This window comes from Dipodomys spectabilis, unplaced genomic scaffold (genome assembly GCF_019054845.1).
Source record: "Dipodomys spectabilis isolate Male_0828 unplaced genomic scaffold, ASM1905484v1 ptg000095l, whole genome shotgun sequence".
In the NCBI taxonomy this organism is placed as follows: domain Eukaryota; kingdom Metazoa; phylum Chordata; class Mammalia; order Rodentia; family Heteromyidae; genus Dipodomys; species Dipodomys spectabilis.
This window is the reverse complement of record NW_024870772.1, coordinates 23,559,034-23,586,024: the sequence shown is the minus strand read 5'-3', so window position 1 is coordinate 23,586,024 and position 26,991 is coordinate 23,559,034. Positions and strand designations below refer to the sequence as shown.

The window sequence follows — 26,991 nt, the reverse complement described above, 5'->3', positions numbered from 1 at the left end:
CTCGTAACTTATGACAATTCTATTGTTTTGTTGCCCTTTAATAGAATAGCTCACATCTTTGTCAGTCAAGTGGTGTGGTATGGTGTGGGGTATGTGAGTGCATGTATATGTGTGTGCACGTGTGTGTGTGTGTGTGTGTGTGCATGAGCATGTGTGTGCACCGGTCTTGGGGTTTGAACTAAGGGCCTAGATGCTGTCCTTGAACATTTTGCTCAAGGCTAACTCTCTACCACTTGAGCCACAGTTCCACTTTTGGCTTTTTGGTGTTTAATTGGAAATAAGAAATTGAGACAAGAGTCTGGTTTTCCTGCCCAGGCTGACTCAGATATCAGCCTCCTGAGTAGTAGCTAGGAATACAGGCATAAGTTACAGGCACCTGGCTCTTTGTGAGTTTTAAGTAGCAGAGAAACAAAGTATGACCCCTTACTATTTCTACTATATACAGTATATTAACTAGTAAACAGGAAAATGGATTCACTAGCACAATTATTTAAAAATACATTGGTGTCTGACCTTTTATAACTGCTCTTCCACTGCCCTTTAGTTCTTTATCAGGTAATTATAGACTGATTTAACTTGGTTACTGGTTAATCTCCCTGCAATACTAGGTACAAAAATCCAGTTACTTAATACCCGTAACTATATTCATCACAAAAGTACTAAGACTAAAGCAGAACCTTGGCTTTCTTTCCCAAGTTCTTCCTGTCTGAACAAATGGCTCCATATTATATTTAATGTCTTAAAAGTTAAAAAAATGCAAGAATTGTTTTTTAATTTTCCAGTTTCTTATAGGCTTGCTTTCTTTTGTCATCACAACTACAGTGTACTAATTAGACATGCTGTTCCGTATCTCACACTACTGCCTAATTTAGGCTGCCCTGCACTCCAAATGGTGTGGCACATACTGAACTGAAAGTGTTTCCTGCTTCCCTTGCTATTATGGGTTTACATCATGTCTGGCTTTTAGAACACTATTCAACTTCTCCAATTTTCATGCTGATATCCTACTCAATCTTATGGTTTATCTAAACTGTAACCTCTGCCAGAGAAACTACCTTCAACTGGGAGTTGGTTGCTCATGCCAATTAACCAGCAAAAAGCTGGAAGTGGTAGAGCACTAGTCTTAAATGAAAAAGACAAGTGACAGCATTGAGGTCTGAGTTCAAGCCCCAATACTGGACAAAAACAAAAACAAAAAGGACTCTGCCTTTTATACCAAGCCTATATAATTCAGCTGTATTTTTATTCCTTTCAACAACTTTATTTTTAGGTTATTATCTTTTTTAAAATTTTTGTCGGTCACAGAGCTTGAACTCTGGGAGCTATCCTTGAGCTCATCAGCTCAAAGCAAGCACTTGATCACTTGAGCCACAGCACCACTTCTGGTCTTCAGGTGGTTAATGGAGATAAGAGTCACACAGACTTTCCTGTCCAGGCTGGCTTTGAACCACAATTCTCAGATCTCAGCCTCCTGAGTAGCTAGGATTACAGGTCTGAGCCACTGGCGCCCGGCGGGGTATTATCTTATATCCCTCATTCTCCAAATTAGAAATAACGTCATATGAAAAGTTATATTCCCTACAACTTCTATGAAGTATCTTGCATTGCCCTTATGCTCAAAATCTATTTGAAGTTTTAATGAATAACATAAAATATCCACTTACATATCTGCTGCCGTGTGATTATTCTGGAGAGGGAGGTTGAGAGGACAAGCAGATTCAAGGTGATCTACTGGTCCTTCTCGGTCCTTTGATTGTTTAATAAGATCAAATAAAGGTGAATCCTATAGGAATCAAGATGTCATTTTAAAACAAAATTAGTAAGTATGATTTTCCCATGTAGATAAAAAATAAAATTGATTGATATGGTTACCCTATCAATTACAACTGATAAAGGCAATTGAGAAGTCAGGATGAGATCCTTTTCTTTTGTACTTACATATACAAAGTAAAAAAGAGGAAAATATATAGCCTTAAATAATTACACAGGTAGGATATCCTTTATTAAATCTTTGGGACAAGGAATATTTTAGATTTTTACTTATGTGGGTTTTTTAGTTTGAAATATTTGCATCCACATATAGAAATATCTTAGGATTTGGATCCATGTCTAAACCCTAATCTATCGAAGCTTCACATACACCTATATACATACAGCTTGAAGGAATCTAAATACTCTTTTAGTACCATTTTGATTGTGTTCTATCATATGATCTCACTCATAAATTACACCTATATACATACAGCTTGAAGGAATCTAAATACTCTTTTAGTACCATTGTGATTGTGTTCTATCATATGATCTCACTCATAAATTTTTAGGTCTGAGGTGGTACAATGCCTGCTTAGATGAGCAAGACTCTAGTCTCCATTCCCAGAATCACAAAAACTTGCAGATATTAAAGCATTTAATGTTTCAGGTTAGGTATAATACACCTTTACACACACACAAAAAGCATTAATATGTCAGTAAATGGACCAATGTTAAAATGACCTAATTCTAATGAGTAATGAGTGGAAGATGAATATCAAATATGAAGAAAACTGAATCTGGAAAACTATGGATAAGTGGCAACCACTGAGCAGGTAAGAAAAGGCCATATGGAAATCTAAAAATTAGGAAAAGCAGTAACAACAAGGGAACCCTTTGGAAGCAGTGAAAAGCCAAGCAATGAGGGGAAAGGAAATTAGCAGACAAATTAGCATTAGTACCAGTAGGAAGTGCAATTCAGAATATGGCAGACTTCTAAATAGTCTCCTTTTTTTCGTTTTTAACTGATGAAAAAAGGGTTTATAAAACACATACATTTATTATGGAATGAGTGTGAAACAGAATCCTCTGTCCTAAAAAACTGAGTCCAAGGAGGATCTACCACATTAAAATGGACAGGATCAAGGAAAAGATCATAGCATGAATACTGTATATACCAGACTGCTTCCTATCTCCATACCCTAGGATATTTGCAGCCTTGATCATATCCTCTAGCCATAAAAATAGAAGAGTCCAAGCTGAGTATATATGAGTTTAAGAGTCTACCATGAGTTTAAGAGAAAAGTCCTAGAGGCCTTAAATGAGGATTTCTTAAGAAAACATTCTAGCAAGTTTACAATCTCCACCCAGGAACTCTCAGCGCTGAGCTAATTTTCAGTGACTTGTTCTTATGCATGAGTTACAATCAAGTATTTGGGGCAAGTCTCTAATATGAAAATGAGAAAACAAACAAAAAAGCAACTTGAGAAAAATGTATAAAGAGCAAGTTTTGAAGAAAAAAGTGGTAAATTACTCAACAGTCCTTTATGATAAGTTACTCATGATTAGGACATACATTCCTATATACAACTCATCTACCCCAACAACAAAAAAACTTTGAAGAGCATAGGTTCTGGAATAGGAAAGCTAAAAGCTTAATTCTGTCTTCAATCTTACTAGTAAAGAGAAGTTTTGCTCTCAGAACTGGTTTCATTTCCTCAACAATAGAAAGAACCACACCATGTCGCAGGGGAAATAAAGTGGCTTCACTGTAGCACTCACATATTTAACTCTTTTATTCTTTTTTCAGTGACTGAGAATGAATATTTTGAGTACCTTGAATGTATATATGAATTCATTAAAGATAATGCTCTCAGGAAAAAATATGCCCAGGAAAAAATATCCTTTTAAAATTTACTTTTTCTTTATGAGGCATCATGTAGGCCCTCATAAGTTGAATTTGAATGAAGAGATACAACAAAAATTGATTATTTTCAATCCTTCTTCCATTCCAACGAAACAGTGAAAGACAGGCTACATTTGTAATAGTGCTCAGTATAGGAAGCATTCTCAAAGCAACATTGGTGACAGGCCTGGGTTGTCTACTATGGAGGCATCAGTGGAAAAGAGTTGGAAAAAGAAAACTTTACCTCCCACATGATGTAATTTTTTACTGTCAAATTATTGTTTTTTTATATTCATTAAATAGTGGCTTTCATTTCAGTAATGTTAACAATTAGCACCTAGAAGATTCACTCTAGTTACTGCATAGCTATACTTGGTGTTTCACATTTTATAGTCACGGATGAATTGCTCTTTTCTTAAGTATAAGGGTATAAACCCATATACATTCTGGAAGAATGGCCTACTCTCACTTTCCTCTCAAACTAATTAGGAGACCCTTGACAGTTCACAACAAATAGGACTTAAGTATGCTATTCAGCAGGCATTTTACTTACTTTTTAGACATATGTTAAAAACCTGCTTTATAATTCAGATTATCCTAATAGAATTATACTAAAGTCCCCCTCTAGGGATTAAGGTAACATTTTTGACAAGTAGGCTTCATGCCTAGTAGTCTTCATGTACCAGTAGTCTTCACTTTATGACACCAAATCAAGAGGTTACACAGATAGTGAATGATAACCAATATGTTCTAATGGTAGGAGGAAGAATAGTGCAGTATACAAACCCAGAGCATACACATGGGTTCAAGCCTGGCTGCTTATTTGTTACAAGACTTCAAGCAAGTTATTTAACTTCACTAGGATAAATGTAAAGTGAAAATATTAATGATAATAAGCTATAATATTGTGAGAATTGAATTAATACATGCTAAGCATTAGAAACAATATTAGCAAGTCTTATTTACATGTAGTTCTTATTTATACCTATAAATGCCATTACACAAACAACAATGCATTTGTTCAAATGCAAATGTATGCCTAGTTATCCATCTCAGTTATCCACCCAGTCCTCTATTCTGTACTAGGAAGTAGGGACATTAACAACCCTCCCCTCCAATTGGCAGACATATCTGTCTCCTTCACCTTACTTAACATCTTTACTTGAAGTCTAAGAGAGTAAGTTGCTTCTATGTCCTCCTTTAATTCTACTACATATTCTTCATAGCATTCATAAGTACTTGAAATTATATCATGTATTCATTTGTTTATATGTTTATCAACTATCCCACTAGAATTAAAGATGCAGGAAAGTCTGAGTTTTATTTAGCATATTCACAACAGTATTTCTAAAATGTAAAAGTGCTTTGCAGACGGTTTCTCAATAAACATTTGTTGAATGAATGATTTAAACAAGAACATTAAAGTGCTCAAATCTCAGTGGTTAACTCTGCCTTAAAGTAAGGATGAAAGTAAAAATATGCTTCTGACAGGCACTGATGGCTCACGCTTATAATCCTAGCTACTCAGGAGGCTGAGGTCTGAGGATTGCCGTCCCAAGCCAGTTGGGGCAGGAAAGTCCACGAGACTCTTATCTCCAATTAACCACTAGAAAACTGGAAGTGATGCTGTGGTTCAAAGTGGTAGAGTGCCAGCCTTGAGAGAAAAAGCTCAGGGATAGTACCCAGGCTCTGATCAAGCCCCATGACTGACAAAACATTACAAATTTTATATATATATATATATATATATATACATACATATATATATATATATATATATATATTAGTTACATAACTAAATCTTTAAAAAATATTTTTTGGTGGTAGTGGGAAGAAATTAACCCAAGGCCTTGTGCATACTAGGTATGCACTTTACCACTGAGCTACATCCCTAGGTCTCAAAGTATTTTTAACTACTCCTTTCTCCCATGTTCTCCCAATAATTTCATCAAACAAGCATGTGCACTTTAGCCATAAAGCATGTAAACTGCTTCAAATGTTTTTCTGAAGACTTTTTTTGGGAAAAGAGCTGTACAACCTGGAGTAAAACTGAAAATTACTTTTATCTGTGAATCACTGTCCACTGAGTGTAAAACATTCACTGAATACCTAAAATGTACCAGCACACAGATTTTGTTCTTGTCCAAATGGTACTTAGGAAGAGGCAGAGAATAAGCAAGGAAGTAAGCATGTAATGACAAACTCAGAAAAGTTCTATTAGAAAACAGTAAATATTTGTAAAATGAGTAAAGTTCTGACTGTAGGAGGAATTAATATTATAACGGAACTGATACAGAGCGAGAAACAGACATGGAAAGGGGAACAAGGCATGGAAGTTCTTGAGGGGAAGCTGGCCTGTCTGAAACTGATGAAAGACAATGCTTTGCCAAATTTTGAAGGAAGAAAAGGTCACTGAATAGGAAGCATAAGAAGGGTAAATAATAGTTCAAATGTCAGGTATAAATATGCTTGAACTGCTTAAGTGGGGAGACATCAAATTATGTACTAACAATGCCTATGTCTATAGTAAGCTAACAGCACACATCCTCTGATTAAATGATACAGTTAAAGCAATTTTCCTCAAATAATTTCCTGCCTCTCAACTAGGGCCTGTATTCCAGAAAATCAAAATAACCAGATTTTTAGCTTATGGAAATCTACCAAGTATCTTTTACTCATATTTTTAATCCCATGATAGCTGATATTGCATCATCTTTAAGTTATTCATAGTGCCAAAGTTTTATGTTACAAATTGTTTACTAATGGAACATGGTATAGTATTATTTTCAAAAATTAAAACTAGCCAAGCATAGTGTCACATGCCTGTAATTCCAGCACTCAAGACCCCGGGGTAGAACAATCACAAGAGGCCAGCCACAATGCAGAGGAAAAATCCTGTCTCAAAAATTAATCAACTAAAATAAAATGAAGAAATTAAAATAATTAAAACAAACTTAGAAACTTGAGCTAGAGGCTAGGGATGTGACTCGGTGGTACAGAAGACATGCCTAGCATGCACAGAGCTGTGGCTGAGTTTCCAGTACCACAAGGGAAAAAAATAAGATAGAAAATTAATAAAGTATTTCATTGGCTTTGGATTTTGTTGCTTCTACTTCTAAGTTGTAGAATTTAATTATCCTTCAAGGTTCTAACTCTAAAACTGAAGTAGTCACTTTAACTGTTTTCATAAATATAAAGCCAGATACTAAATTTGAACTAAAAAAATTAACTTGGGTCAGGCCCATTAGGGCTATACATACAAAGAGCCTCCCTTACACATTTGGATAAAAGTTAAAAAAGAAATACATACTAGCTATATGTCCATGAGTAAATAAAAATGAACAGGATCTAATGTATGTGAATGTGCAAAAAGAATGTCTTCATCATCTCCATCTTCCCTCTTCTCTGCCAAACAGAACATAGCTAAAGCTTAACTACTTTTGTCCCAGGATCCCAAGAAAAGGAATTAATATGTTTTAGAACATCTAGCTTTAGTTTTAAATTATATTTTATCATGTAAACTCTATATTCTGTCATGGCCTGTAATTTATTTGGAAGGCAGTATGTATTGAAGTCCTTAAGAAGTTTATTAAACACATGTCAGGTTTCCCTTCCTCCACTTAAGACTGATACAGTCAGAAAGGGTGAACAGCTACATTGTAGATGAACCCCTGGACAGGGCTAGGGTACGGCTCTGAGGTTAAGTATTTGCCTATCATGTGTGAGCCCCTGGATTTGACCGTCATATTTAAAACTTTTTTTTTTTAAAGGAAGTATTCAAATAAAAGAAAGCTCCTGAGCAATTCTACCTCCTCTCTCATGCACATTTCCCAACTATATACGATATATATTATCTCGTATGTCACATATGTATACATTATACATTATAGAGGTGGCTAATATACATGTTTATATATATGTATCTTACATACATATATAAAGAGAGAAAGAGAGAAAGAGAGAGAGAGATTCACTATCTCCTTAAGAACTGTATTTTTCCTACATCTGATATTAAAAGTGATTAACTTTTCAGAATATTTTATAGGAACTCCATTTCTGGTTCTCTTAGGTTTGAAAAGGTCTCCTTTCAATCCTTGCTCAACTTCTGTTTCTAGAATAATGTAAATCTGAAGTATGTTAGTCATAAAGTACAGTTTCAATTGTGAAACTTAGAAATCTTCTCAGTCATAGCAGTCAATTTGCTGGTAGAAGACTTTGGATTTTCTTTTTCTTAGCATTCTGGCAAATGTAATGAATGTAAGAAAACAGAATATTAGAAACATATCATTCAGTGTACTTTATAAGTCTAATTTTTAACTTTATTTCAGACACTCTAGGCCAAAGTGTTCTGTCTGCCAGTAAAGGTACTTATGTTGTAAGATAGAACTGTAACATTTCTATCACACCTAGATTTTTGATAATTCTGATTTATGACTCAAAGCCATTATTACTACATATTTTATAAGCTGATTTTTATTTCTATCACTACTAAAAGTTTGCCTTCATGATTCTGTCAATTTAGTAAAAGTGCTAGTAATTCAGCATCTACTATATGACAGGTATTATATTTTACATACATGATATCATTTAATCCTTTCAATTAATATATAAAGCATATACAATTATTGCTGTATTTTAGAGACAAAAGTTAGAGGCATATAAGTTAAGAAGTCTGTCCATGTTGTACAACCAGTGAATGGTATGGTAGAATTCAAACCCAGTCCACTGGTTTCTGGAACGTGTGCTGTTAGCTACTACATTAGCAGGTAAATTTTGTTTCTTTGTCCATTCTTGTTTGCCTGTTGCCATGCCTGAACCATGTTTCCATGTTGTTGTCTACGCCTACAATTAGCACCATCCCTCACAATTTTATCTATCATTCATTCACACCTCCATTTGGCTAGAGATGCTTAGAGAAACAACACATTAATAGTAGTAGTACCATTAAACTACCAAAAACTTTCCTATTGTTATCATTGGGATGTGGGATGTCCCTCAAAGGCTCCTGTGTTAAAGGCCTTGGATGCTACCCTGTGGTGCTCCGGGCTCCACTGTAGTGGAACCTTTATAAGGTGGGGCTTTGTGGAAAGAAATTAGATCACTAGAGATAAACCCATAAATGGGATCCTGTTCCCCTCCCTTCTTTCCTTTCTCTGTGCTTTCCAGGTACTATGAGGGGAGCAGCTTGCTCTACCACATTTCATGTCATGATGATTTGCTTGAAACCTCTGAAATCATAAGCCAAAATAAGTCTACTTCTTTTTTTTTCTTTTCTTTTTGTACTGGTACTGGGGCTTCAGCTCAGGCCTGGGCATTGTCCTTGAATTTTTGTGCTCAAAGCTATTTATGTCACAGCTCTACTTCTGGCATTTTTGATGTTTGCTTAGAAATTAGGGAAAATTTCTTAGAAGAGGTTATGCCTAAAATGAATCTTAAAGAATAAGTAAACAGAGGAATAGAGTACTTAGAAGCAAGGGAAGAGAAATTGTGGCCCTAGAAAAATGAAGGTAGCTCATTTATAAAATGTGGAAAATAATACTTCCTCATACGATTTGTATTATTCATTTTCTATTACTATGAGGAAATACTGGAGGCTGGGTGACTTAACAACAATAACAACAAAAGAAATTTGTTTTATTTGGATGCTGAAAATCCAAACAACATTGAGCTGGTGCTGTTAAGGGCTCCCTGGTAGCAACCCCACCAGGATGAAAGGTCATAGAGTAAAAGAGGAAGGCAAAGCCAAGCATGGTGGTAAATATCTGTAACCCCTGCACTTAGGAAGCAGAATCAGGACTGTGAGTTTGAAGCTACCCTGGACAGGAAGTCAGGGCACTAGGAAGGGCCAGACTCCCTCTGTAATAGCACTCTAGTTACAAGTCAGGGTTCCGTGAAAAGTTCCTTCTAGGACAAGGCTCCACTAGGTTCAAGATTACCACACGGAGAACCAAGATTTGAATACATTTAAGCAACAGCAAGGTTATTCTGACAATTAAATGAAATGGCAAAGATAAAGTACTTAAAATGGCACCTGCCACAAGAGATCTTAAGAAATTATTACTTCTATAGAACTAAAACACAGATTGTACACACACAAAAAGGAATCTGTGACTCTCCTGATCTAGACAGAAATCTTTTAGTCTTTAAAACAATATCCAGAGTTGGAGCTGTAAGCCTATCTACTTGAGAGGCTGAGAGTAGGATTGTGGTTTAAGGGGACTTCAGGCAGAAAAGTTCACAAGACACTATCTCAAACTAACCTGGAATAGCCAGGCATGGATGGCAACTCAGGAGGCTGAGATCTGTGGATTGTAGTAAGAAGCCAGTCTGAGCAGATTAGCCTTGGAGACTCTTATCTCCAATTAACCAGCAAAAATTCCAGAAGTGGAACTGTGGCTCAAATGGTAGAGTGCTAGCCTTGAGCACAAAAGTTGCAGGCCCAGAGTTCAAGCCCCATGATCACCCACACACACAAAATAATCTACAGAAAACGAATGAAGGTATGGCTAAAGTGGTAGAGCACCAGTCTAGTAAGCACAAAGTCATCAGCTCAAATCTCAGTACCACATTCCCCGCCCCCCCCCACAAAATAAAAATAAAAAAGGAAAAGGAAAAAAGGAAATCCCCGTGGCCAACTTATAATGAACACTTAGTACATGTTTTTAAAACATTAACATCCAACATATCCATATAGTGGATTAAATTAAATACAACAAACCACAAATAAGAACACTGACAAAATGATTTGCTTTCTGACACTGAATGAAAACTGTGGCCAAGATCACCACCATAATCTCTGACACTGGTTATTTGTACACTCATAGACCATTCCTACATTGGACATAATTAGTCTGTATAACAATATGCAAAAATAATAGCATTAGCCTATAAAAATCCCTGCAGAACTTTCTGAGATCTCCTGATTTGGTGAAAAGCAGCTGCTACATAATGAGAAGACTAATTAAAAGGTACATATGACAAAGAAATGAAACCTGCCAACAATCACGTGAGTGAACTGTCAAGCCAATTCTCCTACCCTAGTAAAGCCTTAAACTACTGTGGAGCTGGTTTACAACTTTAGGATGGCTCAGAACAAAACCTGAGCCAATCCAGATAGCTAAATTACTCACATTCCAGACCCAGGGAATTATAGAAAAGAGATTAACATTTATTATTTTGAGTTGCTACAGGTAACTTAATAACTCTTATCAATACCTAGGTACAGTAGTTGATAACGACTACAATGAAAAGATGTAACTGAATAATAACCTTTTGAAGTAAACTAGGCATATTTTCTCTGTAGCATTGTCTCCATCCAGCATTCAGGCAAGCTGCCTCATGCCACTACTTATCTACTCAAACTGTCAGCATAATTGTTCTCTGTACTATACTCTATTGCCCTGAATTCTGTCATGTTACTAAATCCATGAGAAGAACCAGACTCTGTCAGCAAGATTAGCCCAAGTCTCATCGAATAAATAATACTGATAGAAGTAGACGCTAAATGTATGCTTTTTTTTTTTTAATTTTTAGGTCCAAGACTGAAATTCAGACTCAGTACCTGATGCTTTTGCTTACTGGCTAGTGTTGTAACAAGTGAGCCATGCCTCCAACTCCTATATGTGTGTATGCTTAATAATCTTTCATAATTAGCACACATTTATAAAGCAAGTATGCTTTTCCCCCAAAACTAAAAGACAACAAGGCTATAAAGACCTGATATTCCTAGAAGAAGTTCTGATTATCTAAGTAAGCATAAGGTCTCCAGTGCTATTAGAAAAATAACAATAGGGGAAGTAGCAGGCAGGAATTGCTATTGTTTCTGGGTATTTTAAGGAGTATTACTGGGCCTACATTACAGGAAATGTTTTTCCACTATCCTTAGCTAAATTCTAAGACTGTTTTGCCTTTCAGAAGGAAACTAGTTTAGAAAATAGAAAAGACTTGGCCCTGACCTTCCTGACAGTGCTCTTTCTTTTTTACTTTACTGGTCCTTTAATTCTGATATTCCTCTGGATCCTCATGTCAATATATATGTCCTGGTTAAGCCACTATCTATCATTGACTAAAACTGGTCTTTTAAGCTTCAGATTCATGTTTTCAATTAGATACTGAAAATTTCTAATATGAAAATCACAAACATATCAACTATGACATGTTCCAATGTTAACATGAACTCATTACAATGAGGCTGGGAGAAATAGAGAGATGGAAGGGGTGACACTGAATAAGAATCATTACACTTACAAATTGGCATGAATTCTAACACTTTTGTACAATTGCAAAGTAATTTATTTTAAAATGAACTCATTACCTTTGTTACTAATGGGCTAGAATACCTTCAATATCCTCTTCAGTTAACTATGTTATCAACTACTTAATTTTCTCTCCCTACATATGTTATATATTTAGTTATCCTTAATTTCATCCAGGCTTCTAAATTTTTGATTTCTAATATATATATCCCTATATTTAAAACTGGCTTCTACCAGGTGCCAGTGGCTCTTTCCTATAATTCTACCTACTCAAGAGGATGAGATCTGAGGATCACTGTTCGAAGCCAGCCCAGGCAGGAAAGTCTATGAGACTCTCATCTACAATAAACTCTTCAGAAAAAAACCTGGAAGTGGCACTCTAGCTCAAGTGGTAGAGTGCTAGCCCTGAGCACAAAGAGGCTCAACGGCAATACCCAGGCCATGAGTTTGAGCCCCAGGACCAGCAAAACCACACACACACACACACACACACACACACACAGACACACAGACACACACACACACACACACACACGCTTTCTGTTGACAGTATTGGAGTTGGGTCTAGCTTTTTATCCACTGATAATTTTTACTAATTTGGCTGGTTAGATCACTTACATTTAATGCAATTATTAATATGATTAATTTAAATCCTATATCTATTTGTAAATCAATAGAAAAAATGATCATATTTTTTTTAAAAAAGGTCCTAGAATATTGAGCAAAGGTCATAAAAACAAAGAACAATAAAAACCCCAGAAAGAACCTTGACCTTAATCTTGAAGCTTCTATAAAAGCAAATAGCTGATAGGATTTAATCCCCAGCATCTCCCTAGAATAAATAAACTCAAAGGGTTGTGGACTTAAAGTATCATTACAAAACTTTCTTTTTTTTAAGTATAGGGGAAAATCACTAGGATTTACAGTTCTTAGAATTGATACCAAAAGCATAATCCATAAAGGAAGAAACATAAACTAGTCTTCATCTCAAAAATAAAAACTTTTCTATGAGAAAAGCCCACAGTATTTAAAATAAAAAAGAATTCTTAAAACTCAACAGTAAAAAAGTAATAATCAATAGAAAATGGGCAAAGAAGATGAAATACAGATTATGAATAAGCAGAGAAAAAGATGTTCATTAACCATTAACCTGATGGAAAATGCAAATAATAACCTTGACATATGAACATGACTAAAATAAAAAAAATTGATGAAATCAAGTGTAATGAAGAGACACTGGATCACTCACACAGTGGGAATTTATTTATTTTTTATTTATTTATTTTTTTGGTCCAGTTGTGGGACATGATCTCTGGGCCTGGCCGCTGTCCCTCAGCTCTTCAGCTCAAGGCTAGTGCTCTACCACATGAGCCACAGTGCCACTTCTGGCTTTTTTTTTTTTTGCTTATGTGGTGCTGAGGAATCGAACCCAGGGCCTCAGGCATGCAAGGCAAGTGCTCTACCACTGAGCCACCTTCCTAGCCCACACAGTGGGAGTTTAAAATGGTTCAACCACTCTGGAAAACTTTGATAGTTTCTTATAATACAAATGACACACCAAGCATACAACTATACTCTTTGGGTGTTCATTTTAGAGAAATAAGATCATGTTCTTTTTTTTTTTAAGGGGTCCGGTCATGGGGCCTGAACTCTGGGCCTGGGCACTGTCCCTCAGCTCTTCAGCTCAAGGCTAGCGCTCTACCACTTGAGCCACAGCGCCACTTCCGGGTTTTTTCTTTTTGCTTATGTGGTGCTGAGGAATCGAACCCAGGGCCTCAGGTATGCAAGGCAAGCGCTCCACCACTGAGCCAACTTCCCAGCCCAAGATCACGTTCTTATAAAGCCTATAAACACAAATGTTCACATATACTTTATTTGTTCAAGTAAAACACTGGATCCTGTCCAAATATATTCTTCAAATGTGTAAGCCTAAAGAACTGTAGCACATACATAGTATAAAATATTAGTCAGAAATGAAAAGGTCTAAATTCTTTTATAGGCAATATACTCAAAAAACGATTTTGAGTTAAAAACTAAACTATTTAGGCAATATACTCAGTAAATCTCCAGGAAATTAAGCTGAGGGAGGAAAAGTTAAACGTTAAAAACTAAATCTTGTTAGATTCCAATAATGTAATACTTCTGAAGTGGCAAAATCTGAGAACAGATTAATAGCAGTCAGAGGTAAGGGGCAAAGATAGGTTATCCAGAGTAAGTGGGGCCATTCTTGTGGTAATGGAACTGTTCTGTATCTTAAGTTGGTCAGGCTGCCAGGTGCCCCTTAGTGGGGGTGGAATATGGTATAATTTCCCTTGAGCACATCTTATTGTATTGAGAAAAATGGTCAGAGAAAAGGAGTCTTGGGCCTGTCCGGTCAAGGAGACTTCCTGCCAAGCTGTTTGATGTAGCTGGGTCCCTGGCTAATTCCATTTGCTTGCCACAGGACTCCTGCTGGGAAGAGAATTCCATGATTCTTAGGTCTGTCAGATAAAGTTCCATGTGTACAATGACTAATGCCACAAACAGATACTGCTGGCAGAACAAAACTGAAAGAATGTAGGTGTTTAAAAAATTCTCTTTTTATCATCAAGACAGAATCCTACTCCTAGCATTTGAGAGGTTGTGGCATGAGAATTGTGAGTTTAAGGCTTATATCTTTTAGAAAATCTAAACAAATGAATGAAAAAAAATTTTAAAGCCTGATTCCCATAATATTGAAGCAGAATTTTAAATTTGCATTTCAATGAGTAATAAAATGCCAAGCCATTATTTCCTCTAGTTATCAAGATTTTTAAAAGTACATTTTCCTTATAATCATTAAATACTGAGGTAATAAACATTAAATTGTAAGACATGCTCTTCCTCAAGAAGAAACTAATTTAAAGATGATCAATAAAAACAAATGTGAAGATGCCAAACATTAGTTTTACAGGATAGTCAAAAAGTCAGATTGTTGTTTTATATGGCAGTACATATCTAGCTTTAACAGTAAAAACAAGAATGTGAGTTTATCAAATAAAAACAATACTCTAGCCATAGGACTTGATAGTGATTCTACTAGTAATTTAAAATGAGTTCATTTAAATATAGTCTATCCTACATCATACACCACAAGTTTATTAACAAGCAAATTACAAGTCTTGTCAAATTCATCTCCAGTGAGTAATCTAAGGGAATCCTGAAAAAGCTCTAGCTACATTAGACAGTAAGGCAAGAGTCTCAGCTCTCTCTCCCAGAGAGTACACAGCACATCTCACACAATTTTGCTATTTCTGACCAACGAATGTTCCAATATTTACAGTTAAAAATCAACTAGATGATTTTAAATGTTTTAAAACATCAAAGCACATTTTCCTATCATCTAAGTTTATTTAAGTATACTTTTATATACAGAAAAGCACATGGCATTTTCTAAAGGAAAAATTAAAGTCTACAAGAAGTAAATGTATTCCTAACACGTCACATCCACATGGTAACAGTGATGGGGCTTTAGTGGTTTACATGTATGCTCATGTCAGAACTTATTCATTCATTTCTCAAATAATTTAGGATGGACGGTGGTTCAAGTCACTCTGAGAACTTTATGCTAAGAATCAGTTTAAAAGACACAATAAAAAGTGTTCTTAACTATAAAAAGAATCTTAACTATATTATTCTCTAATTGGAATTATTGAATTATATTATCATAAATCATACTATATACATATTATATATGCATATCATGTATATGATATATGTGTATAGTATATTACTATATAATATATACTCTATAATTTGCATAATAATGATTGAAACCTAGATAGTTATAAACAGTTGACTTATTTGGACAGTGATCTTTTTCCTTCTAATTTTATTTTAATTTCACCTATGAGCCTTAACATTAACATATTTCTTATATTAAACCTTGTATAGTTAAAAATGAAGCCACTGAGCAAGGGCCTGATTAATGAAAGCTATTTTACAAGTACCAAGTTCGAAGAATACTGTCAAGGAGTCAAAAACAAAGCAAGTTTCCCCCCATTTATGAGGTAGCATGCAATCAGAATTAGATGCACAGAATTCACACACACACACACACACACACACACACACACACACACACACACACACACACACACTTTGAGGAGAGCTGTATAGGGGAAACTAAGTCCCTTTAATTGGGTAAGCGGTTGCTCTAGACCACTTGAGCCGCACTGTCAGCAACTAGATGAACAAAATTAGAAATTCCTAATTGCCATTAAATCTTGTAGACATGAGCTTGATGAGTGAATTTATGGGAGAGGAGGCTGAAAATACTGATTGAAAAGGCCTTTTAAAGTTGATCAGCTAAAGATTAATCCCTGAGAGAAACACAAGATTCCTTCAATCTTTTCATTTATCAAGAAGGCCTTCTTTTGATCTTTCTAGATAGAATAGTTTGATCCCATCCTTTTTTCCTCCCAAGTACGTATTTTTTTTCAGAGCACCTGTTGATCATCCCAAGTTGATCACCTGTATCCCACACATCAAGTATAAATCCAGAGATTCTGTTTTATTCACTGCTGCATTCCCAACACTTAGAAAAGCATCAGGCATACATCTGGCATTCAGTTAATAGTCCCATTGAACAAACAAACATCAGTAGAACCAGAGAAGAAGATAACATGAGAAAGCAGGGTGGAGTGTTTGGAGATTTTGTTTGCTTTGGGTTTTTGTTTTTGTTATCCTAGAAGGAGTTTGAGCTCAGCTTACTTGCTTGGTGGTGCTCTACCCTTGAGCCATTCTTCCAGACAAGCTTTTTGCTGTTATTTGAGAGATGGCATTTCTATCTGTTCTAGCTGAGCTGGCTTCTACTTGAAATCCTTTGGCTCTCAGCCTTCTGAGTAGTTAAGATTCTAGATGTGAGCCACCAGCAGTATCCAGCTACTTCATTTTACTTTGTTTTGTGGTACTGGGGATCAAACTGAGCACATTAGCCACCAAGAACACCACCAGTGGCCCATAAGAATGATTTTCTAATATGACTACTGTTTGTCTATATGTGAGCAAAAGAACTATCTAGCAACCTTTTTGGGTCAGGTCAAAGGGTGCAGTTCTGTTTAACTTAAACAACAACAACAAAATGTGAGCTTAAAGACAGCTCTTTTGTAGAGACAGGCACTCCTTCCTGTCTTTTGTTTAATTGAGGAAGTACAGCAACATCTGGCATTGACAGAAAATCTTCAAAATTTCCAAGATTCAGTTAAGTGAAGCAATTAAAGTAACATACTAGTAAAAGAAGTGGCCAATAGAAAGTTCATTCTGGAATGGATAACCAGTGTCTTGGAACCTTTCTCACAAGCCTAGATCTTTGAGTGTTCCTATCTGTTGATGAGCCAGTCTTTCTTCCATTGTAATTGGGCTATGAGCATAACTTCCTAAAGTAAAAAAAAAAATTTTTTAAGTACATTTGAAATAGTGTTCATAGAAATAGACTTTTTAAAAATCTGTCATTTAAAAAAAATCCAGTGTAATATGTGATCTCTTTTACTTTGAAGGTAAAACCTTGTTAGAGATAAAAATATTAAATTTAGAAGCTGGACTCTGGTGGCTCTTGTCTATCCCAGCTACTCAGGAGGTTGAGATCAGAGGATCACGGTTCAAAGCCAGTGTGGACAGGGAAATCTCTGAGACTCTTAACTCCAACTAACCATCAGAAAACTGGAAGTGGTGCTGTGGCTCAAAGTGGTAGAGCACAAGCCTTGAGCACAAAAGCTCAGGGACAGCACCTAGGCCTTATGACCAGTAAAAAATAAACTTAGGTAATGAAAATTGAGATCCACTTTTAGGAAAAAAGTAGATCATTTCCCTTTTGTTTGAATAGTCTATTAAATTTTGTCAGTATGTTCTAATGGATTTTTTTTTCTATCAAGATATGTATGGGGGCTGGGAAGGTAGCTCAGTGGTAAAGCACTTGCCTTGCATGCATGCATGAGGCCCTGGGTTTGATTCCTCAGCACCACATAAGCAAAAAGAAAAAAGCCGGAAGTGGTGCTGTGGCTCAAGTGGTAGAGCGCTAGCCTTGAGCTGAAGAGCTGAGGGACAGTGCCCAGGCCCAGAGTTCAGGCCCCACGACTGGACCGCCCCCCCCCCAAAAAAAGATATGTATTATTTAAATACACAAAAATGAAATCTGACAGGCATTTTCTTTCCACTTTACAGTATGGGTATAACAAAAGTATCTAGTCAAACATTTATCTTTTTTCTCTAAAACTTCACAGTTCATGTAATTCTGAGAAACTTTTAGCATTCTATTATTATTATTATTTATTTTATTTTATTTTCATGGTGCTGGGGACTGAACCTACAGCTCTGGCAGGGGAGTCAAGCACTATCCGTGCTACACTCAGCCATACTGTTACTTTTTTCAGTGTACTTCCCTTTCCTCCAGAATTTTTATGGAGTGACTTTTCTTTTTTCTTTTTGCGGGTCCTGAGCTTGAACTCACAGCTGGGCACTGTCCCTGAGCTTCTTTTGCTTAAGGCTAGCACTCTACCACTTGAGCCACAGTGTTACTTCCAACTTTTTCTGTTTATGTGGTACTGAGGAATTGAACCCAGGTCTTCAAGTATGCTAGGCAAGCACTCTACCACTAAGCCACATTCCCAGCCCACTTAAGTGATTTTTTTTCTTTAATGGATTTCCCTCTTAAAATTGCTATCCAGATGACTTACTTGCATTTTTATTGAGCTATCCATTTTCTCCAGGGATCTGAAGTAATAAGGTACAGTAAGCCACCTTAGATTTATAGTCTATTTCTAGGGTCAACTCAGAAACAAATGCAAATAAAGAAGATGCTACTTCTGATCTATTAAAAGTCTGATAATCATCTGGTTTGGGTGGGGTTGTGAGAAGCTAGGTACAACTGATAAAGGATGCAAATTAAGAGAGGAGGAAATTTTCTTAGAAATGAAACTGCCTGGCTATATAAATCACAGATACATTTCTATAGGAGAACAAAAATATAAGGACAGTTGATAAAATCCTATGGGGATCTGTACTGGAATGGCATTAAATTTATAGATTCGTCACCTATACAAGTCTTCTTTCATGGCCTTCACTAAAATTTGTCTTTTTGTTTATATTTAAAATTTTGGTTTTTGACTATTTATTGCTAAGGTATTTTATACTACTTTTGGCTCTATACTGAATCTTTTCGATTACATTTTCTAGTTGATTACTGCTAGTACAGAAATGTCTACTTGATAAAATCAGTAACAATGAACTGAAAAGACTAATAAAAATTGTTTTTAAGTGAGACATGTAATTCTTTGAAATGACAAGATCAGGTTCTTTTATGAGCAGAGTTCCAAGTTGTTTTTCTTCTATAAACCACATCAATGTTTATGATTTTTACTATGAATAGGGTAATGACACTTACAATTGAACCTGACAACTAGAAAAACCAATTCTTCTAGTTTATAATTTCCCCTTCCCCTATATTTACTTCTGAATCATTTCAAAGCAACAAATTCATTTTACTAAAGACAGCAGTTTTCTCTCTTATATTTTAAGTACAACTACTATTTATACTTATAAGTCAAACATGAACAAACTTTTCTTTAAATATGTACAAATTTGTAATAAGCATGTAATTTCACTAATGGGAGAACTGTGATCTATCAGACATTGGCTTTCTTAAAACGAAAAAAAATCTTTTCCTACCCTCATCCTCAGTCATAAGTTTAAAAAAAATTCAATGTTGCTGGGTGCAGATGGCTCATGCCTGTAATGCTAGCCACACATGAGGCTGAGATCCTTCCCATCTCTGGAAAGGAAAGTTCATGAGACTATTATCTCCAATAAAACTACAGAAAACCAGAAGTGGATCTGTGCCTCAAGCAGTAGAGCTCTAGCCTTGAGCTCAGGGACAGTACCCAGGCCCACAGTTCAAGCCCCACAATAACAACCACAACAACAAATTCAATGTTTATTGAAATACACTCTGTAGATTTCTGACAAAGTATTCTGTGAGCTGTTAAATTCACAAAACGACCCCCATTCTAATCATTTGAAAGCAGACATACTTCCTTCCTCTGTATGTTGGCACAGTAGTATTTTAATCAATAAAGGTGACACTGAATGCTTGCCACAGTATTTTAATGTACAAATGGATGGAATTTTCTAAGATTAAATTTCCATCAACATGTTGTAACTTGGTGTTTCAAAAAAGTTTATAATATAGAATCAGATATGTAAAAGATAAACTACCTTACTTAATAGTAAGCTATGAAGCAAATTTCTGAATATATATATATATATATATATATATATATATATATATATATATATATATATATATATATATAAACAAAGGCTAGAAGCTACCTGTAGAGACAGAAAACATAATAAAGTCAAAAACTGGACCTAGGATTCTAGGTCCAGTTAAACTTTAGAAATTTGCTTCCCCTACTGTTTTCCTAGCTGTACTTCAGAAGAAAAGCCCAACTAGTGAAAAAATGAATAACACATAAATGATATATATGCTAGATGAATATAAGGCAGATTTGTATTTTATAGTTTCTCATATGCATGTGTATATATGTATATACATATATCTAATGTGTGTAATTTACTGATGTTTTATATTGTGATATGAACTACATAAGTATTTCAGTTTTACTACAGAAGTACAAGAAGGGATTGATAAGATTGAGAAGACTTATTAAAATTTATGATAGGATTCTAAGAGTTGGAGATGAGGGAAGGATGGAGGAACACGCAGAAATGGGAAAAATTACAGGAATAACTCAAGTGTAGGCAAAGATAAATATTTTTATTCAAGTTTTACATCTCATATCAAAATAACATCCTTCTAAATTTTCTCTGCCTTCTTTCTAGAACCTGCTTCCACTATCATTTCCATCCCCTCTGACTTTGCTATAATTTAATCATCATTCTTGTCCTCCCACACAACTTACAAGCTGGCTCGATCCTTTGAAACTAGGTCAATGACTCACACTCCAGTAAAGTAACATAAAGCATAAAGTTTGAAATCATGACAGGAAAAAAAACAACTTCTAAATTATATCAATAGACATAGTAATACCAAATTTGTCTAGAATGTTGTACTTTTTGCTTAAGTAAAAAGATCTTTCTATAGGAAATAAATGTATTCTGTTTACATAAATTACTGATGTTGATTTATCAGGTTGAACATGTTCTATTTCTAAACCTAAGTAGAAAATATAAATAAACTGGCTTTAGAAATATTCAAATGAACAAAACTTTACTTTTTCTTTCTAAGTGTAAATTAATAGGTAAAAAAAGAACACAAAAGACTCACATCTCACCAGGGCAAAATTTGTTGCATTTAAAATGAGTGCACGGGCTGGGATGTAGCTCAGTGGCAAAGCGCTTGCTTAGCAAGTGCAACGTCGGGGCTGGGAAGGTGGCTCAGTGGTAGAGTGCATGCCTTGCCTGCCAGAGGCCCTGGGTTCGATTCCTCAGCACCACATAAGCAAAAAGAAAAAAGCCGGAAGTGGCGCTGTGGCTCAAGTGGTAGAGCGCTAGCCTTGAGCTGAAGAGCTGAGGGACAGCGCCCAGGCCCAGAGTTCAGGCCCACGACCAGACCCCCCCCCCCCCAAAAAAAAATAAAATGAGTGCACTTAGATTTATTTATTGACTGAGTGATTGATTGATATTGGAGTTTGAATTCAGGATCAATTCTTGTTGGATATTGTTACCCCCTTCCTTGTTTTCTCTCCCCCTCTTTTTTTTTTTAATAGTATATTCTTTGTCCAGGCCAGGTTAGACCACAATCCTATTTATAGTTCTTGAGTAGCTGGAATGACAGATATGCACCCAGATCATGCTCAGCTTCTATTGGTTGAGATGAAGTTGCCTAGTTCTCTGTTCTCTTTAAGGAGAACATTACTGCACTGTCCAACCATCACTACTACCCCCAGCCGCCCTGCTCCATATCTCACACCTTCCTGTGGTATCACAGGGAGGACAGGTGAAGCAGAAAGTTGGGAGGTCCCATCAAAATAAGGAGGCTCACATAGAGAGTACTGGAATGAAAGTGCAATTCTAAACAGCAATTTGGCTGTTGCTGATTTATCCTGTGAAAGTACCACATCACTTCTACCTGGCCTCAACTGCTTCCACCCCTCATCTATATTACTCACAAAATCTTGTTCCAAAATCTTGTTACAATTACTTAAACATTGAGAATGCAAAGTGAATCCTTGATTTGTTAGACCTAAGAGTATAAAAGCTCAATGTGGGAGCTTGACGACTCAAAGTATTAAAAGAATTAAAATCAGATAGGGCTGCAGAAAGGGACCTTTATGCACTTCAACTTCTTTTGTTTTTACAGTCAAATAATCAGACTCCTCCAAGAGCCAGATGACAAGACGATGAAACTTCTCTGATTATCTGGGTGGTGTACTTTGAACAATATTTTCCTATTAAAGAATAATATGTAGATTCACATTTTATGGGTCACATATAAATTCTATATTTTATACATAAAAGAGTCTGCACTAGCAACAGTCTAGATTCTTTTTAGTTTGTTCTCAGACAAACATTCAAAATATTTCAGATATTCCCAGATATTTCAGAAGAATAACCTGCGAGACTTGTTGATCCTTGATTTCTTCAGATGTTTGTTTCTCATGATTTTAGTCATGTTTGAGAACCCCAAAGATTGTGACACTAGACCCTAAGTTGGGAAACACATATGAAAAGGGTCTCAAGATGTTAAGATTACAAAGGGCAAATTCTTTGCCCTAAACTTACTTCTGAATTAAACTTAATTATCACATATAACTGATCCACCAACAAATGTTTTCCCCTAACTCGATCTTACATTTGGTGAATTTCCTAAAATGAGGGCCAAAATGACATGGCATTTCATAAGTAAATATTTCTGCCATTAGAAAATATTCTTCAGTGGTATATGTGTAAAGATAACCTTTTTTTTTTTCTTGTGTCAAATGTAGCCCTGTCCTTTAGTCTAGATCTTTCTAATACATCACACACCTTCCCATTATGTATCTCCCCTATAGTTTATGACTAATTCTTTTACTAATATATAAATGGATTTCCCTTCTAAGAATTTTTTGCATCTTGTAAACATTTATTGCATTCAAATGAGTAATTTTAGAAAAGGAACATGACGTGGAGAAGAATACTTATCATATTTCTTTTCTTTTTCTTTAACTGTATTTCATTTTTTTCAGCACTAGCAATTGAATCCAGGGCCTCCTAAATGCTAAGCTAGATACTTTACCATTAAGTTACACTTCTAGCCTTCCATATTTTAAATTAACTCTTCCCAATGTTAACTCCTCTTTGTTTTTACACACTTATCCACTAAGTTATAATCTGCATATCTGAAAATCTTAATTTTGAAAATAAGACCAGGCATTGGTGGCTCACACCTGTAATCCTAGCTACTAAACACTCTACTTAACCACCAGAAAATGGGAAGTGGAGCTGTGGCTTGAAGATATAAAGCCCTAGCCTTGAGCAAAAGAGGTCAGAGACAGAGCCCAGGCCCTAAGATCAAGCCCCAAGACTGACAAAAAGAAAAAAAAAAAAGAAATCGATTGAACATTACAATAATCACATAGATAAGAATGATTGGTTTTATCCAAAAAGATTGCAGTGAGAGTGAAAAACAGGCAAGACAAAACTAGTCAGAAAATATTAGCATGAAAAAGAAGAGAAGAATGGTTGAGGAACCCTCTTCATACTCTATTTATACTAGTGTTCAATAAAGAGTTAATTAACAAATGTCTGAGCCTATTTTGAAGTAAGATTTCCTGTCTCTTCTAAGCACAGTCACAGAAGAATTTTAGTCTACTGAGAAGTGATACCTGCCACAGTAACACACTCTTGTAATCCCACAAAAGCTGATATAGGAGGATGGCAATCTGAAGCCAGCCCAGATAAGGTTTGGGAGACCTTATCTGAAAAAAGAAACTACAAAAGCCAATAAGGGCTAAAAGCATGGTTCAAATACTACCTCACCAGCCTAGCAAAGCAGGAAACTCTTAGTTCAATCCCCAAAACTACCAAAAAAAAAATCATCCAAATCCTTCAACTTCTAATAATTAACAGCTAACTTCTGATAATTAACTCTCAATCTGATAAAAGTTTTATAACTAAAAGAGTAAGACCATTACTGATAAATAAAACATCTACTTTAGAGGCCAGTTGGTTATTTACCTAGCTTCTTGATATAATTATATTTTGAAAAGTTATTAGTTGTATGAGTCACCATTTCAATGGATTGTTGTACACTTTAGAAAAATGCCAAAACAATATAAAATAACTCCTCCTCGTCTTCCTCCTCTTCTTCTGTCAGTGGGGCTTGAACTCAGAGCCGTGGCACTCTCCTTGAGCTTCTTTTGTTCAAGGCTAACACTCTACCACTTGAGCCAAAGCACCACTTACAGCTTTTTCTATTTATGTGGTACTAAGAAATTGAACCCAGGGCTTCGTGCATGCTAGGCAAGCACTTTACGACTAAGCCACATTCCCAGCCATAAAATATCTTCTAACACTCCTGAATGTCTTAAATTCTCTTGCTTTCTCTCTCTCTTCCTCTCTTTCTGGTGACAGGGGCTTGAATCCAGGGTGTCTTATTTGGCTTTGTCCACTCCAGACTGGTGCTCTACCACTTGAGTCACACTTAAATTCTGTCTGGTTAACGGATAAGAGGCTCCTAAATTTGTCTGCTTGGGCTGGCTTCTAACCATAATCGTCAGATCTAAGCCTCCAAAATAGCTAGTGTTAAAGGTATAAAGCATTGTTGTCTAGCTTTTATATCAACTTCTGACTTTAGTGTTTTTTTCCCCCCAATTTCATTACAGAACCCCAAAATTCACTTAAGAAAAACTGTCTCCATGGCTTAACTTGGAAGAGTATACACATTTCTCACCAAAATAAGTTTGTCTAATCTATCAAATTTAAAGCACCTATTAAATGTTTAACATTTAACTAGATTTAACTCTTTTTTGTAAGTTGCCATTTTGCATTTTAAAAATCACCTAAAGATTTTTCAAGGTAATGAATTTCACTTTGGTTTCTTAGAATTCAAATTTAAAAAATATATTTAAAAAATCCAACTTCAATCATCTTCTTCCTGTTGAGACAATCCCTCTGCTACTGTTCTTCCTCAACTGAACAAGCTTCAACAAAATCCATGTTTATTGATATGATTTATTCATCACCAGACATGTCTGTGTCTACTAAGGGTCAAGAATTATGCTGAAAATAAGCAATACATACACTAACATACTACTAATAAGGAAAGTCTTAGCAAATAATGATCTTTCCATTGTTAAGCAACAACAACTCAAACATGCAAAAACTACAAATGAACAATGAAATGATTAACAAGTCAAGTGAGAGGCGGCAATGTATAGAAGAATACTCTAGCGCAGACTGAATATATATTTGCCTTCTTTGATGAGACACCATATTCAAAATGAAAGTAAAAGTAGGTCAGGGCATATAGCTGTATATATTTCATTTTGAAAGGTGATTAAAAAGACTATAAATTTGAAAGAGATAATAACTAAGATTTTATATTTTTCTGCAAAAAGAATGATTTTATTAACTGTTCATTTCATTTCTGCCCAACATTCTAATATGAGTACATATATGTATTTTTCCCTATGCCAAAAGTAATACAAAGAAATTCAAACCTAAAAAAAAAAAAAAAAAGAAATTCAAACCTTCAATGTTTCAAGTTTTTGGATTATAAGTAATAATTATATTATTTGTATATTATTTAATTATAGATAAAATTTCTTAGTCAAAACACTAATAGCTTAAATTCACCAACAAAAGTTGCTTAGCATGAGAGTAGTCCCAACAAAAAAAGTTGCAAAACAGTATAAAACATGTTATGCAATATTCTTTAATATTTTTAAATTAGCTTAATATTTTATGAAGAAAAAATAAATTACTCTTAAATGTCTTGACTCAAAAGGAAGTGTTTTGGTTCTAACAGTAAAACAAAAAGGAATCTAGACTTCAGAAAAATAGAAATTTAGGAGCTGAGGACCTAGCTCAGGGAGGTAACATGTGCTTAGCATGCACCAGACCCTGGGCTCAGTCCCCAGAACCAAAAAATGGGGGAGGGGAGCAGCTTAAAATATGAAAAACATGTGTCTCTGAGGCTCTGAGAAAATAACATTTACATTCAGCTATCCTTCCCCACTCATATGTTCTTCTGATATGAGAGTGGTCAAGTATGAATATACTTGACCCATAAATCTAGAGAAATCATTTATAGAAATGTTTAAATGAAGATAAGGTCTGAAATACATGCCATCATATAGTTAATGTAATATAAAGGAAGTTAAAGGAAAAGATGGAATGAATGAAAATAAAATTATGAACCTAGAATTACCCAAGTACTAACTCATAGTCTCCAAAAATTATTTCATTAAATTTAGGGGGGGAAACTTAAAAACCTGATGGGCAAAATAAAAAGAACACATCAAAAAACTGTTTTTTGTTTTGCTTTGTTTTGTTTGGTGCTAGGGACTGAAACCTAGGGTTTCCCATGCTAAGTACATTGTATTCTTACACTGAGCTACATATGCAGCAAAAACCAACATTTTAAAATACATTCTTTGGTGAAAGGGCTAATTACAAAGTAAAATAGCTCTAAAATATTGTTTCAAAGGAATGAAGAATGTTTAGAAGATTGTTTGTCAAAAACAAAAACAAAAACAAAAGAGACCCAGGATTAAAGCTACTCACAATCATACCAATTAAGTTAAATCTGGAGGAGTAATTAGAAGGGGGAAAAAAAGAAGGGTGGAAGAACTACTGGTCTCTAAGTCAAGTCCTTTTCATACGTAAAGGTTAAAGGTCTCTTTCAATTACTAAATAGTTCCTTAAAATGCTAGTATTGCTAACAATTTCAGTTTGTAAATATATACCCATACACACTTTATCTTTTTTAAAAAAAGCCATATTCCAAATAGAAAGCACTAAATAAAAGACAAATAGACTTAAATTGATTTAATTCTAGTTCAATTATTACCACTAAAACAAAACAACACAAAACCAACTGAGAGAGCTTGCCAAAACCCC

At 35.3% G+C, this 26,991-nt stretch overlaps 1 protein-coding gene across 1 annotated transcript in view; it reads right to left on the bottom strand.

Moving 5' to 3' along the window:
• Rb1 (RB transcriptional corepressor 1) overlaps positions 1–26,991 on the bottom strand; it is a 133,845-nt gene that overhangs the window by 20,803 nt on the left and 86,051 nt on the right. Inside the window, exon 18 of the mRNA XM_042685770.1 lies at positions 1,665–1,783. Within this exon, the coding sequence (XP_042541704.1) occupies positions 1,665–1,783 (119 nt within the window). The remainder of the gene's footprint in view (positions 1–1,664; positions 1,784–26,991) is intronic.